The sequence below is a fragment of the Syzygium oleosum genome, unplaced genomic scaffold (assembly GCF_021117445.2).
Source record: "Syzygium oleosum isolate NSW1041296 unplaced genomic scaffold, Sole_v2.1 Sole_v2.11, whole genome shotgun sequence".
In the NCBI taxonomy this organism is placed as follows: Eukaryota; Viridiplantae; Streptophyta; class Magnoliopsida; order Myrtales; family Myrtaceae; genus Syzygium; species Syzygium oleosum.
The window spans coordinates 7,597,578-7,611,963 of NW_026607495.1; the positions used below are offsets into that span (position 1 = coordinate 7,597,578).

Below are 14,386 nucleotides of genomic sequence, written 5' to 3' on the forward strand. Positions count from 1 at the left end.
TCTTTGAGTTTGGGATTAATGTGGTGCGAGCTGGGCACCGCATCCACAATTTGCACCATATATATGACTCGAAATTTTGTCAAAGTAACAGAAATTACAAAACATAATGCGTTTGTTTCATTGAAAAAGTTCTTCACGAATTAGTTTTCCGAACTTTTGACTTTTTTGATGCGTTGAAAATGATTAGTAAGTGAAAAATCGCTTTTCAGGCAACAGAAACACCCATACTCAAAACAACGAAAATGAATTCCTCGTTATGAGCAAGGGTAATCATTTTCATCATAACATACCACCAGACAAATGAAAACTAAACATTTTCCTTGAAAATGAATTTCACGGAAAATGTTTTCCTTCATCACGTAGTTTTTCACGAAATAAGCACACCCTTTAATACAATAGATGACAACTATTAATATCAGCGAACTAAAATCCAAGAGAGCCCAAGCTAGCTTCCACGGTTTCAACCGATGGCAATGCAGATGATGGTCTGGCGGAAGCCTGAACTCCAGAAGGAACATTGTTCTGAATATTCTGAACCGATAATTATAGAAGTGCTCGAGGCTAATCGACAGCTAAGGAATTAGGAATTGGTTGGCTTTGCCTTTGTGGCTGCATAACTTGAAATGACATACAATATATACAAGTTATGTTAGCGAATCAAGAAACCGGATCGGTACATGCACAGCAGAATGAACTGCAAATAGCACAAAGAGATGAAAGGAATGGGCGATAGATGCACCGCGAGGATGACCGTTAGAGCACTACGTAATTAATCCAACTTGAAACTTTCCGAGCAAGCGAGATACTGGATGGGTAATAAATGCGCAAAAACCAAGATACACTGACCACTCATTTTCTTTTCAGCAAGTACAGAATGAAAATCTTTGTGAAGTTCGTGTACTCGAATTGATCTTGAAATCTTAAAGAAAACAATAACATAAAAGTGAAAGGTGAATCATCTTTTGCAAGCATGCATCTTGCGATGTCACAAGCGAGACTCACTTCTAACTTAGAAAATTCGAGGCAAAGAAGTGGGAGGAAGTTACAGAAGATGCAAGCGTTTGGCCTTTTCTAGTTAAACTGAAGTTTGCTGCCACTCTTTGAAAAACTTGTTCCTCACAGATGCATATCTGATTCTATGAAGGAAAAAACCGAGATCTTTCCGTTCTTAACTCAATAGGTTACAAATGAAACAAAGAAATTCAAATGTGCCACTGCCCATGGTATAAATGTGCATTTGAGGTTACAAATGAGCAAGATTGGCAAAAAGAAATTAACTTTCGGGGTACTAAAACGAAAATCCCCCCAAAAATACCATGTGCCAATGGAGCATTTACTCTATCAATAAGCAGCATGGCTCGTAGTGGGTATATAAATGTGTACTATGTAAAGCCCAAAAAAAGGACAGTTCCGGGGCAAGTCCTAAAATTTGTCACGCTACTGTGCTTAAGTTCTAAAACTTTCATTTCGTGCATTTAAGTCATAAAACTTGCAATGTGAATGCACTTGAGTCATTCTATTAACTCAGTCAATTTTAAGTGGACTAAAATGCCAAATGACTTTTCTTATTATCTTTTAATCCTACATGGCTATTAATTAAAAAAAAATGCCACGCAGATTTTCCGTCCACTAAAACCTAACGGAGCTAACGGAAGAGCTAAAGAGGATGACTGTCACAAATTTTAGGGCTTAAGTGCACAAAATGAAAGTTTTAGGACTCAAGCGCTCTATCATAACAATTTCTAGGACTCCTGCTGTATGTCCCCCAAAAACAATGTATAAGAGAAAAACATAGTACAAGTACATAAATGAAAATATGTGTAAGAAGAAATATACATATCTGTAAATATATAAGGGGATAACAAAACAGAAATTCTAATTCCTACATCAATGGTATCAAGTAACAGGAACTTAAGTCGTACCCGAGTCCTCACTGTTATTCCCAGCACGGTTAGTTAGATGGCAAAGCATTAGGTATGGTACTCTGAGACTTTGGCTCCATTGTCAACATCTTCGATGATATCTTCCTTAAATAATCGGACTAAAAGGGAAAAGAAGCAGAAATCACTAAATCACTTCATAACAGACCAACAAATTAAATAATCAAATTACAAAGAAAATGAAGCAGATATCAGTTTCAAACTATAACTTAAAACTTAAGTACAATATCACAGCACTGAGCAAACCCGATTTCACTGGTGCAAAGGTAAATTTAAATAGTTAAACAGTTCCAGTTACTATATAAATGCACGAATCATAGAAATTCCCAACAAATTATGCGAATAAAAGAATGATTCTCTAAATATTTTAAGCACAAGCCTATCCAGTTTGTTTATGCGTCCTCTATCCACATAGAAACATCATACAGAATAAGTACACACTAGCTCCCGGGCGACTTCATATCAAAGAGAATGAAACACACGTAGTGGACATGGACATCATATGGTACCTGGTCTGTTGCAGCATTGTAATTTTTTTCCTCAAACCTCACCGCAATTTTCTTGAGTTCTTGCAAACCCTCTGGACCAGAAACAGGAAGATGTCTCTTCAAAGTCTCCATTCTGCGTATCAAGAGAGATTTGCACTTCAGCTGAAATTATTTCTGGCCAATAATTTCTTTCTCAATGACAACTAAGATTTCATTAAGAAGTACCAATGTGTAACAGAGCTGAAATTAAGTAATCCTAATAATGTCATAAAATCTAATGCATAACAGATAAAAGATCCAGTGGAAGTGGCATATCGTTCAACAAACTATGAATAGCTTTCTCCTGGATAAGAAAGCAAACCAAGAAATGACTCAAAGGAACACATACAAGAATTCACAAACCTATAAAACTTTGGTAACACCTAACCCCAAACACATTAATAGAATCTTGTTCTATTACAAGGGTATGGGCCGGAGTTCAAGCGTTGCACCTCAAGGTAGGTGAAGAAGAAGTTTACTGCAGAAAACCTTTGGACCATAAACGCCTATAACAACTTTAGTGACGCTATTGAATTGGAGAGGGGAAAAAAAGATAATGGCCCACGTACCACTTCCAGTAACAGCATATACGAACTAAATAAATTTGAGATTGATAAAAATAACACAACCTACAAGCAATAAGATGCTTAAAAATCCTTAGGTTCCGGATAAGTAATTTTGTTTTTCGTCACGAGCATAACAGGAGATCATCCGGTAACTGTTTTCCTGCCAGAAAGCCACACAGCCTTACCTCTGCAATTACGTTCGTCCACATACTATGGTAAACCCTACTGATTTTAAACAAAAATAGAAGACAGTCCATTTCAATGAAGAAAGGAATACATCCGAATTAAGATGGGACCTAAGCAAAACCATCATCTTATGCTATATGACCAGTTGACCACCAATATAACAAGAGCTATCAGCCTACATACCCGCTGAATCCCACGACAAAACTTAACCAAGACTAAACTATCGAACGAGAAAAAAGTAACAGAGAAGAAGGCTACCGCAGAATTTATGTCGCCCCTCCACCAAAGAACATGACCATTTGTAAAACCATGACTTCTTTAACATACTCTAAACCCTTGGAAATCGTCCCTAAGCAACGATCCATCATAAACTCCACATATTCCATACGAAAACGATTAAAAAAAAAAAAATAACCCAAGCGAAGGATGGAGGAGGACTCACATCTTGTTGATAATCCTCTCCCGCGATTCGGGCGGCAACTGAGCCCTCCAGTCGCCCCCATCAAGCGGAGCTCCAGTGCCGCCGACGCCGCTGGTATCCATCATATCCACTCCTCAAAAACCTCGACAACCAACAACCAGCACGGGACTTAACACAAGCAATAAACAACAATCAGCACACACCCACCCCAATACAATCAACGCCGATTCAAGAACCCGAACCCACAAATCCTCCCACGTTCCCACAAGAGCCCTCGAAAACCCAAAGAACGGTCGATGAATAGCGAAAGAAGAGTGTCGAGCTCACCTTCGGGAGGAGACGGAAGGACTTTTGGCCGAAAGATGATGAAGAGAGAGCGAGACGCTAGTGGATATGCTTGGGCTAGAGGGTGCAATGCATTTGGACTTCGTTCGTTTATCATTTAAGAGCCCCACAAGGTGGTCGATGACTCGATGTCCAAAGCAAAGCAGCAAGAAGAAGAATAAGATTCGCCGCCATAGGTGTGGCCAGCGGCCACGTGTCCCTTCCTTTTGTCGTGTCTTGTCGATGGATCGGTCCCGAACAACTCGGCCCGATTTTTTTGGACCATAACGTAGGAAATTCCAAGCAGGGCTGAGTAAGACGGACTGCTCAAATCAAGATCAGATCAGACTGGATTGGACCGGATCAATCGGTTTGGTTCAGTTCTCGAGAACATTGATCCGGTTCTAAGTTCGTAAAAGTAAAACTGATTTCCGGACGATCTGGTTCCCGATTCTAGGGTGCGAATCGGACCGAATCGATAAATATATATTTTTAATTTTTTCATATATATATATATATATATGAAAAATATTTAATATTGGTCCCATTGGAACCAATTGTTCAATTTTTTTATATATTATATATATTTTTCTAATTTTTTCCATTGTCTTATGGGATCAAATCAGAACTATAAAGGAAAGAACGGAGCAATCGGTTCTCGGTTTACAAATAATATTTAATATTGATCCCATTGGAACCGGACCGGACTATCGATTCGGTCTGGTCTATTATCCCAAGACTAGCCGGTCCGATCTCCGGTCCTAGAAATTGGGAACCGGTCCTCCCGGTCCAGTTCTCGGTTCTTGGGTTGGACCGGACCGGACCGGACCGAACCGAGAACCGCTCACCACTAATTCCAAGTAAACTGGAGAGCAGCGAATCTTGACAAGCTCGAGCTTGATGGTCCTGATCCACGATACCGATCTTGCCTTTCTGCTACAGCTTGAACGTTCCTCAGAGACAAATGGGTCGAGATATACGTGCGCATCTCGAACTAAAGTTCTCTGGACGCTCGAGCCCGAGTAAATTTTTTTTTCGACAAGTTAAGACAAGCCTAAGATGAATGCTGCTTATAGGAGAAATACTTTCCAACGTATTCGTACCTCGTGTGGGACTTACCTTATATATAAAACCACCTTTCGAATATAGTGTGTAATCTAAGATGACCCTAGTGACCCTTGAATAATGGGAAAATCGTCCAAAAAGTCATAAACATATTGTACTTTTTTGTCAGTTCAGTTCTAAACTTTTATTTTTGTCAATTAAGTTACAAACCTTTCAATTATTTATCAATTGAGTCAATCCAATCAATTTTACCATGAAATTGTTGACTTGGACGTTGGCCATTTTACGTGGCACAACTGGCACTGACATGGACATTTTTAATTGTTTTTTTACTTTTTAAATATAATTTTTATGATTTTTTATTTTATTTTGCCTTCTTTTTTTCCTATTCTTTTTGCCAATGGTCATTAGCTAGTCACGCAAAAAGAATAGAGAAACAAATGAAAGGGAAAAAATAAATAAAATAAAATAAAAATCGAAAAAAATATTCAAATAATTTTTAAATTAGAAAAAAATAAGACTAAATTGGCACAATTGCAATAGGTTTAAGACTTACGTCAATCAAATTTATCCATAAGTGGTTTTAACTTTCTAGCTCACCAAGATAACTGCCACTTGATATTGGTACCTCCATTCGACATCCCTGATCGATTCATTTTCCATGTTCCTCATGCCCAACACTAAGTAAAATATTTTGCAATAAGATAGTTCTGCAAAATCTTTTAAATTTTAATCGTTTATCACATTTTCTAGGCCGGATTTCTTATCCGGCATTTTATCCAAGTATATCTAGTTGATCCAATCCAAAGGACTTTGCTAAACACCGGATAGAATAATTTGTTATCCTCTCCGGACTTAAATCGGGACTACCAAAACGCAGCATGGAAATCCATTAGGATTCTTAATTAGTTATGTTACGATTAAGGAAATAGAAAAGATACGAAACGACAAAAAAAAGTAAGTTTTTAAAGGCTCCTAGAAAGCAATAAGTTTTTAAAGGCTCCTAGAAAGCAATCATACATACATTCAATTTTTGTTTCGAAGAAACTATTTAAAGAAACAAAGCGCTATATATAGATATATGCATATATTATAGGTTACAGATGCTTCTGCACTATATATTGAGTGTTTTTTCTCCTCAAATCACCAATTTTAAACAATTTGATTTCATATAATGATTATACATTATCTCTACAATTACAGAAAAAGATGCACCGCTTTCTTTCTAATTGGTTTTTGCTTCATTTTGGAGGAGGCATATAATCTACCTAAGATTGTTTGTTTTAGTTGTGCGTAACAATGCTAACTAGTTTTGAGTTAAAAGTTTCAGATAAATAAAGAATTCTTCAATCTCTCTATGCTATGAAGGAAATTGATAGCGTTGTTCAACTTCATATTTCGGCTCAAGAATTTCAATAAAATACTTGCCTACTCTAAGACAAATAGCAAAGCAAAAGTATATACTAAAAACTTGACAAAAAGATAAATTTTTTTGGTCAAAACAAAAAGATTATTCGAAGATAGTCATTTAATTCGTGCATAACACAAGTCACCCCATCACTTGAAATATCATACCCTTGTCATAAATTTCTCAAAGATTTAAAGTTACTTATAATTTCCTCATACTACCATAAATTGGATTCATTTATTAAAATAACCTAAATCACTTTTTTTTTCTTGTATCAAATGTTCATGTGCATGTTTGTGTGTTATATAGGTTGGTGTGTCATGTAGTATTTAATGACAATTAAAATCTCCCCATTATGTTAAAAAGACCAAGCTACAATGACAATAATATTCGAAATCTGATTTGTGTGGATTTCGGTGATCTGATTTGACTTCTACGTCAATCCACCAACACCTTCATAAAACCGTCCGAGTCCCTCAAAATCTATTCATGGCGGAGAGACGGCGGCGTCCGGTTTCTCCGCCGGAGGCGGCGGAGGAGTTTGATCACATCAGCCGCTTGCCGGACACGTGGTGAAGACCAGCGTGCTGTCCAAGCAATGGCGTATCGCCTGGACCTCCACTCCATACGTCAATCTCTCCCCCTCAAAGGGCGCCTCGATCGGCACAGCACTGAGCCGCTGCACAGCCGCTCAGCTAGATAAGTTCCATCTCGATGCTGCTAAGCCTGAGATCAACATCCTCACCAACACCTATCGGTGGATTCTCTCCGCCGTGCAGCACAAAGTGAAAGACGCTTCGTTGGTCTTTGCAGATTACAATTTCCGCGCACCAGAGTTCTTGTGCAGTTGCGCTTCGCTGGTGAGCTTGCGAGTGTCGAACTGTATTTTTTCACCGGATATTACCTTCCACTGGCCTTCCCTTAAGAAACTGTGCCTTCACGACGTCCCCTTGCAAGAGGATCAGATGATGGATATCTTGAGCGGGTGCCCTGTTCTTAATTGAATCTCTTAAGTTGCAGCGTTTGCGTTCCTCGCGCGGCACATGCAATCTCCGGATCGATTCAAGATCTCTGAGAGAGCTAGTGATTGAGTACTTTTATATACTGTCGCTTGATGTTTCGGCTCCGAATCTGCTTTCGTTGTGTTTGTCGGTCTTGTTTGTCCTCACAGGCTTTAGACTAAATGGAGCATCATCATTAGAAGAGGCTGAGTTGAACTTTGACACGCCGACTGATTTCCGTGGCGACTTTCCTGAACGATTGAAGTTCCTTCTTGAGCAGCTGCAACATGTCGCGAAAATCACTATGGGAAGCTGGTGCATTGAGGTGCGAGCTGATTTTCCTTATTACTTAGATTACTTCCTCTTCTTTACGTAATGTTCGGCTATAAATACCCGTAACTGCGACACGAGAAAATCAAGCCTCGAGTGTTTTCTATCTTCCTCTCTCTTGAGAGCAAAGGCTGCTGCTGCATGTTGTGCCCTTCTTGTCCCTGGAAGCTGGGGCCGATCCATTTCGCTCTTAAAGCTTTGACTCTTGGTAGAAATAGAAAGTAAAGCAATGGTCATATCTTGTTATGTTAGTGGGTTCACAATTTTAGTTGTTTTCAGGTTCTATCAGTTGCAGAGGCAAAGGGAACGCCGCACCTGTCATCGAGATGGCGCAATATCAAAGTGTATACTACAGTTTGTAAACGCGATCTTCTAGGGCTGGCGTACTTGCTGCAGAGTTCTCCACTCCTGGAAAGGCTAGTCATATGCAATCCAAAATCCAATAGATTCATGGTATTTATCCATCTTTGGTTCTGGACACAGTTAAATATATGCTTTCTGCAAGTACAATCAAGTCTCTCGTGGCAATTTATGTTTTACACGTTTGCATTTACTTGCATAAACGAACCAGAGCAGACAAGCTTGTTTGTTTTGCATTTTTCTTTATACTTAATGTCACTGCTACGTTATAGCTTCTCCTAATTAGCTCTGAAAAAGCTACTGTCGATGTGTGGTTTCGGTTCAAGAACAAGGATTTTCCGGAGCTCGGCGACTTTGATGAAAAGCAATTCTGGCGCTCACAGAAGGAGTTCTATTGCGTGGCAAATCATCTCAAAAGGGTTGAAATTGTCGGGTTCGTATTTTACTACGGAGGATCGATACTTTTGCTTGCGCTGGCTAAGTTTCTTCTCGAGGAGGCAGTTGGATTGGAGAAGATGATAATAGACGCTGGATGTTATTTGTGGCGTTGCCGTTACCGTCGAGGACTACCCGCTAACCGTCATGATCGTCGCCGTCAAGTAGTACCCACCGACCCTCATGATCTTCAGGATTTCCACGACGTGATTCAGCTGCAAAAGGGCTGTCGGAGAGCTTCTCGAAATGCTGAAGTTATAGTCAATTACCGTTTCAATGGACTCCCTTACGAGTTATGGAAGCATAAGATAATCACAGGTCAGCTCAATCCTTGATTTGCATGACCTTAGGTAGCTTTGGCTTGGAAATGAAATTGCTCGTCTCTTTTTGCTGTCACTTTTGACAGTGTGTAAATAAGTTGGGTTTACCAAATGCTTTGATGTCGCTTCATTCTGGGCTTTTAGACTTTGGGAATTCGTTTGGATCGAGCTTCTCTGACTTTCATTAGCAATTTTTCTTTATGAAATCTTGAGTTTTCCATTACATTTCGAGTTATGTATGATTTAATAATGTGACGGCTTCATGTAACAAGATAACAAGACCTCTGTATATGTTCATTAGGTTGTGAAAATGATTTACTTTTTCTACAAGGACGAGTTCAACTTTACCTATTTCTGCAAAGGAGGATTTAAATGTTGAACTTTTACCATTAAATACCATAAAATATCCTTTGGCGCATTATAACCTCATAATACTAATTGTGAGGTAAATTCCCAGCCTATTATATATAGTTAAGGTTGGAGCTGAGAGGATACTTGCTCCTGTGTTCGTGAGGTGGCACGTCGCTTTTCCTCTACGATTGCCACATAGCAAGACACATGGCATAGTCTTGCCATGTGGCGCGAATTAGACCAATAATCTTTTAGCGTATTCATTTATCATCTCCTTCCCTTTTATCTTTAATTTAAATTTCAGAAAATGGATAAAGTAAAAGCATATAAAAAATTTGTTATTCTTGGGTTTGAAATCGGAAAATTGGAGAAAGTGTCTTCAAGTATAAATTCAACGAATTCTCTTTAACCAAGAAAAATATAGGGTTGATACAACGAAAAACTCCAAACTGGTATACCTGTGACAAATTTACCCCAAACTAATTTTATGACAAAAAAAAACCTTAAACCGGTACGTCTATAATAAATTTACCTTTCGTTAGTTTTCGTTTTGGAAATTTTTGGAAATTTTTATTTTCCTTTTCCTTTTCCTTTTCTTTCTTTTCTTCTTCTTTCCTTCTTTTGTTTTTTTTTTATTATGGCCAGCGAGGCTAGCCTCGCCTAGACCTGGGCAAGGCTGGCCAAGGGCGTTGCGGGCCTCGCCTAGTGGCCGGTGAGTGCCCGACGGCCACACCAAAAAAATAAAAGAATGAAAAGAGAGGAAAAAAATATAAAAATCGAAAAAATATTAAAATATTATTAAAAATTATCCACGTCAGTGCTGGCTATGCCACGTAAAACGACCAATGTCCACATCACCGATTTCTGTCCAAAATTGGCTGGATGGACTCATTTGACAAAATGTGAAAAGGTTCAGGACTTAATTGGCACGATTAAAAAATTTATGACTAAATTGGCAAAAGTGTAATATGTTTAGGACATTTTAGACAATTTTTCCTATTTTAAATAGGACATAAACCCACACGTTGAATGGGAAAGGAAATAATTGTATAAATTAGAAGGGAAAATATTAATCAATCAAAATATTATAATCTGGTGACATCGGCAAATAACTTTTTTATCATGACAAAGGAAAACAACATTGCAATTCTTTACTTGGAAAGTTCATAATTCTATCAATGGACAAGTGCGTATTATGATAACTCTGGACAAGTGCATAAATTGATAACTCTATTTTATCTCTCACGTATTTCGATTTCAAATTATGAATTTTGTCTATCTTATAAACAATTTTAGAAAGAGAACACAAATTTTGCAACACTGCTTTCTCCCCACATGTATGTGCACAAGTTTCTTCATATTTTGTGAATAACTTCTTACCATTAATTTATAACCCAAATATTTTCATAATAAGATCGTTTTGCAAAATCTTTCAAATTTCAATCTTTTGCATACACACAACCCGTGTGCACCTTATAGCAAGTAACAATAAATAAATAGAAAAAAAATCCTTGATGCTGCACAATTTCGTAAAAGAATTGCGCGTATATGTAATAAGAAAAAGTAAATTGCAATAAATGGAAATCCATTAGGATTCTTAATTAGTTATGTTATGGTTAAGGAAATAGAAAAGATATGAAACCACAAAAAAAAGGTAAGTTTTTAAAAGTTCCTAGAAAGCAATCGTAAATACATTCAATTTTTGTTTCAAAGAAACTATTTAAAGAAACAAAGTGTTATATATAGACGTGTGCATAGGTTACAGATGCTTCTGCACTATATATTGAGTGTTTTTCCCCTCAAATCACCAATTTTAAAAAATTTGGATTCAAATAATGATTATAGATTATCCCTACAAGTATAGAAAAATAAGCATCGTTTTCTTTTTTTATTGGTTTTTGCTTGATTTTGGAGGAGGCATATAATCTATCTAAAGATTGTTTGTTCTAATTGTGTGTAAATAATGCTAACGAGTTTCGAGTTAAAAGTTTCCAATAAATAAATAATTCTTCCATCTCTCTATACCACAAGGGAAACTAAAAGCCTTTTCCAACTTCAAATTTAAATATTCCACCGTTTGTCACGCCCCGCACCTACGAGCGCGCGATCATCCCTCGATGGTCGATCATTGAATGCGACGTCCCAGACACGTCGCCGACCCAACCCAAACATCAGAGATTAGGCACGCGCGGAAACAAATAGAAACAACCCGGACAATTAATAATGACACGGGGTAACAATAGCACGAAATAATAATTGTAATTCCTACACTTGGCAGATACATACGACGTCCACAGAAAGACAATCCCCAAGCTAGGCCACAACAACAAAATCACATTCCTCAAAAGGGGCAATGGTTTGCAAACTTAACTTCTCTACAAAGGGGGGACTCAAAATACCGAGTACTTGACCCGTCCTCGATCTCCGAGATACCCTTGCAGCGTCTCCAGTCACTCATGGTCGCGGATCTGAAATGGTTATATAATAACCATGAGAACGAGTCTCAATAAGCAACCCCTTATACCCCACGTAGGCTAATGCGTACCCAGACAAGTCGTACATGCAATCTACCCTATAACATATAAAATTCGCATCATTGTACTTACCTTGCCCTCGAATCACGAGCCAACCCTGCATATTAGTCCAAACATGACAATGCAAGAATAGTTCACCACCATATCACAATCACCCGGCACACACATTCCCACTCGCATTCAACCAATCCAACCAAGCAACCACACGTACATTTAACCAATCCAATCAATCACATCGCACACACGTGTCCAACCAACTTTCCTCTCACGGACCACCGTCAACACGTCTCAAGTCCGGTCTCATAGGCACACAAGCCACACAATTCGATCAATTTCAATGGCCGCCGTCAACACGTCCCAAGCCATACCATTCAATCAATTCCAGTGGCCGCCGTCAACACGTCCCAAGCCACACTTTCCTTTCACGGACCGCCGTCAACACGTCCCAAGTCCGTAGCCCTCCGATCAATCCAGGCTCAAATTCCAATGACCGACGTAAACACGTCCCGGTCCAACACGCCTTCAACGGGCCACCGTCAACACGTCTCAAGGCCGCATCCATTTGGCACATCGGCCATTCATGCCTTCACACGGACCGCCGTCCACACGTCCCAAGTCCGTAGCCCTCCGATCAATCCGGGCTTAGAATCGACAAGCAAGCACACGCCATTCAATTAAATCAATTTCACGCCAATTGCATCAAACAACCCATAATCACCACTCAGTCCAATTCACAATTCGCCACCTCAATCCACAAACCCGACATTCAAGTCGGCCAGCACAATTACCCAAATCAAGCACATCATTTAATCCAATTCAAATAGCGTAATTGTAACATAATATAATTAAATTAAAACACGCCCTAGCCGTTCTAAACCCGAGACAAGTCAATAAAGTACCCAAAATACTAGGTAGGGTTTAGGAAGTCACTTACCTAAGTTTGGCCCCGGAAAAGTCGGCTTGGGCCTAAAATGGCCCGGGTGAACAGTGCTGAACTAGGCACACGCGCGGGCACGGGTGCGGCGACGGGCGCGGGCGCGGGCACGGGCGCGGGCGCGAGCAAGGGGCACGGGCGCGCGGCTTGGTCGCGTGGGCGACGAGCCGGCCACGGCTGGGTTGGCTGGCCGAGGCGGCGACCGCGGCGCGCGGCGACGTCGTGGCGACGGCGGCAGCGAGCTGAAGAGGGAGAGGTCAGCCGGGGGTGAGGTTGAGGGAGAGAGAGAGAGAGAGAGAGAGAGAGAGAGAGAGAGAGAGAGAGAGAGAGAGAGAGAGAGAGAGAGAGAGAGAGAGAGAGAGATCGGGGCTGAGGGAGAGGGCGCGAACCGGCGGCGACGGGGCGGCGCGGCGGTGACTGGCCGGGCGGCGCAGGCCGGGCGAGTGGCCGGATGGGCTGGCCGGCGGCTCGGCGGGGCTCGGCTACTGGCGAGTGCAGCGGCGAGCTGCCGCTTGCTCGAAGGAGGGGAAGAGGACTGTTGGCCGAGGGCGGTGGCTGGCTGACGGCGCGGCGACAACGCGAGGAGGACAACGGCGTCGGAGGCTGGTGGAGCGGCGTCGGGCGGAGGCGGAGGAGCTGCGGAGACGGACAGAAGTCGGGGGAGAGAGGGGTGTGACCAGGTGACGGGGGCGGCCAACGGGACTGCAGGCAGCTGGCGAGCGGCGGTGTAGCTCGGTCGGGCTACGGTGGCGCGAGGCGGACGGCGGGGGCGGTCGGCGGCGACTGGTTGGGCGGGCAGAACAGAGGCAGAACCAGTCAGAGCCAAGGAGGAAGAAGGGAAGGAGAAGAAAGAAGAAAGAGAAAAAGAAAGAAAAGAGGAAAAAGAAGGAGAGAGAGAGAGAGGGAGAAAAAAAAGCTAATTTTTGTCTTCGACCGCGATCCAACGGACACGGTTCAAACTAAAAATCGATTTAACGATCACGATTCAAATTCGGAAAAAGATCTAACAGTCCACGAAAAATCCCAAATAATAATATAGGACAAAGGGCCAAAATAAAATAACTCAAAACACACTATGAGGGAGGTCTACTAGTCCAAATTCTCACCCGGTCAAAATTTCACTTTCTCACTATTCCTGATAATCTCGACGCTGGCCACAATAATATCGACACGGTCCAATTTATTTCGTCCCGAAACTCCCGAAAAGCGACTGCCAAGTTTGGTGTCTAAATAACGGCCAAATTCGATCGAGTGCGATTCTAGCGAAATCTCTAATTTAAAAATAATAACCCAGGAGTGATCAGTTCCGAGCCAGATTTTATTATAAGCGCACTGACGAATTACACGTTTTATAAATCTAAAAAATGGGCCGAAATTCGGAATGTCACAACTCTTCCTCCCTTACAAAAATTTCGTCCTCGAAATTTATAATCCAACCCAACTATTCAAACAAATGGGGGTACTGGTGTCGCATCAACTCTTCACTTTCCCACGTCGCACCTTCAGTTCCATGGTGCTCCCAAATCACCTTGACCATCGGAATTTTCTTGTTCCGCAGCACTCTTTCTATTCTGTCCTCGATCCGAACTGGCTTTTCCACGTATGACACTCTGTCGTCCACGTCTATTTCTTCATAGTTCAGCACATGGGTCAAGTCCGGTTCGTACTTCCTCAACATAGACAC

At 40.9% G+C, this 14,386-nt stretch overlaps 2 protein-coding genes across 8 annotated transcripts in view; one reads left to right on the forward strand and one right to left on the reverse strand.

Annotated features, from left to right (window-relative positions):
• Positions 1 to 314: 314 nt before the first annotated feature.
• LOC115664242 (mediator of RNA polymerase II transcription subunit 15a) overlaps positions 315 to 14,386 on the reverse strand; it is a 41,189-nt gene continuing 27,117 nt past the window's right edge. Inside the window, exons 1-5 of one of the 7 annotated variants that reach the window (XR_008817532.1) lie at positions 3,968 to 4,089; positions 3,662 to 3,782; positions 2,450 to 2,561; positions 1,923 to 2,041; positions 315 to 617 (exon numbers count right to left, since the gene is read on the reverse strand). Coding sequence is in view for 2 of the 7 variants with exons in the window: in XM_030586189.2 (XP_030442049.1) it covers positions 1,952 to 2,041; positions 2,450 to 2,561; positions 3,662 to 3,765 (306 nt within the window). In the remaining 5 variants the exon portion in view is untranslated. The other 6 variants (XR_008817531.1, XR_008817535.1, XR_008817534.1 and 3 more) reach the window with 6 other exon arrangements.
• Positions 7,015 to 9,035, forward strand: LOC130139288 (uncharacterized). Its single transcript, XM_056315953.1, has 3 exons — positions 7,015 to 7,763; positions 8,048 to 8,221; positions 8,455 to 9,035. The coding sequence occupies exons 1-3, from the start codon at positions 7,743 to 7,745 to the stop codon at positions 8,896 to 8,898; spliced, it is 639 nt and encodes a 212-aa protein (XP_056171928.1). The 5' UTR covers positions 7,015 to 7,742; the 3' UTR covers positions 8,899 to 9,035.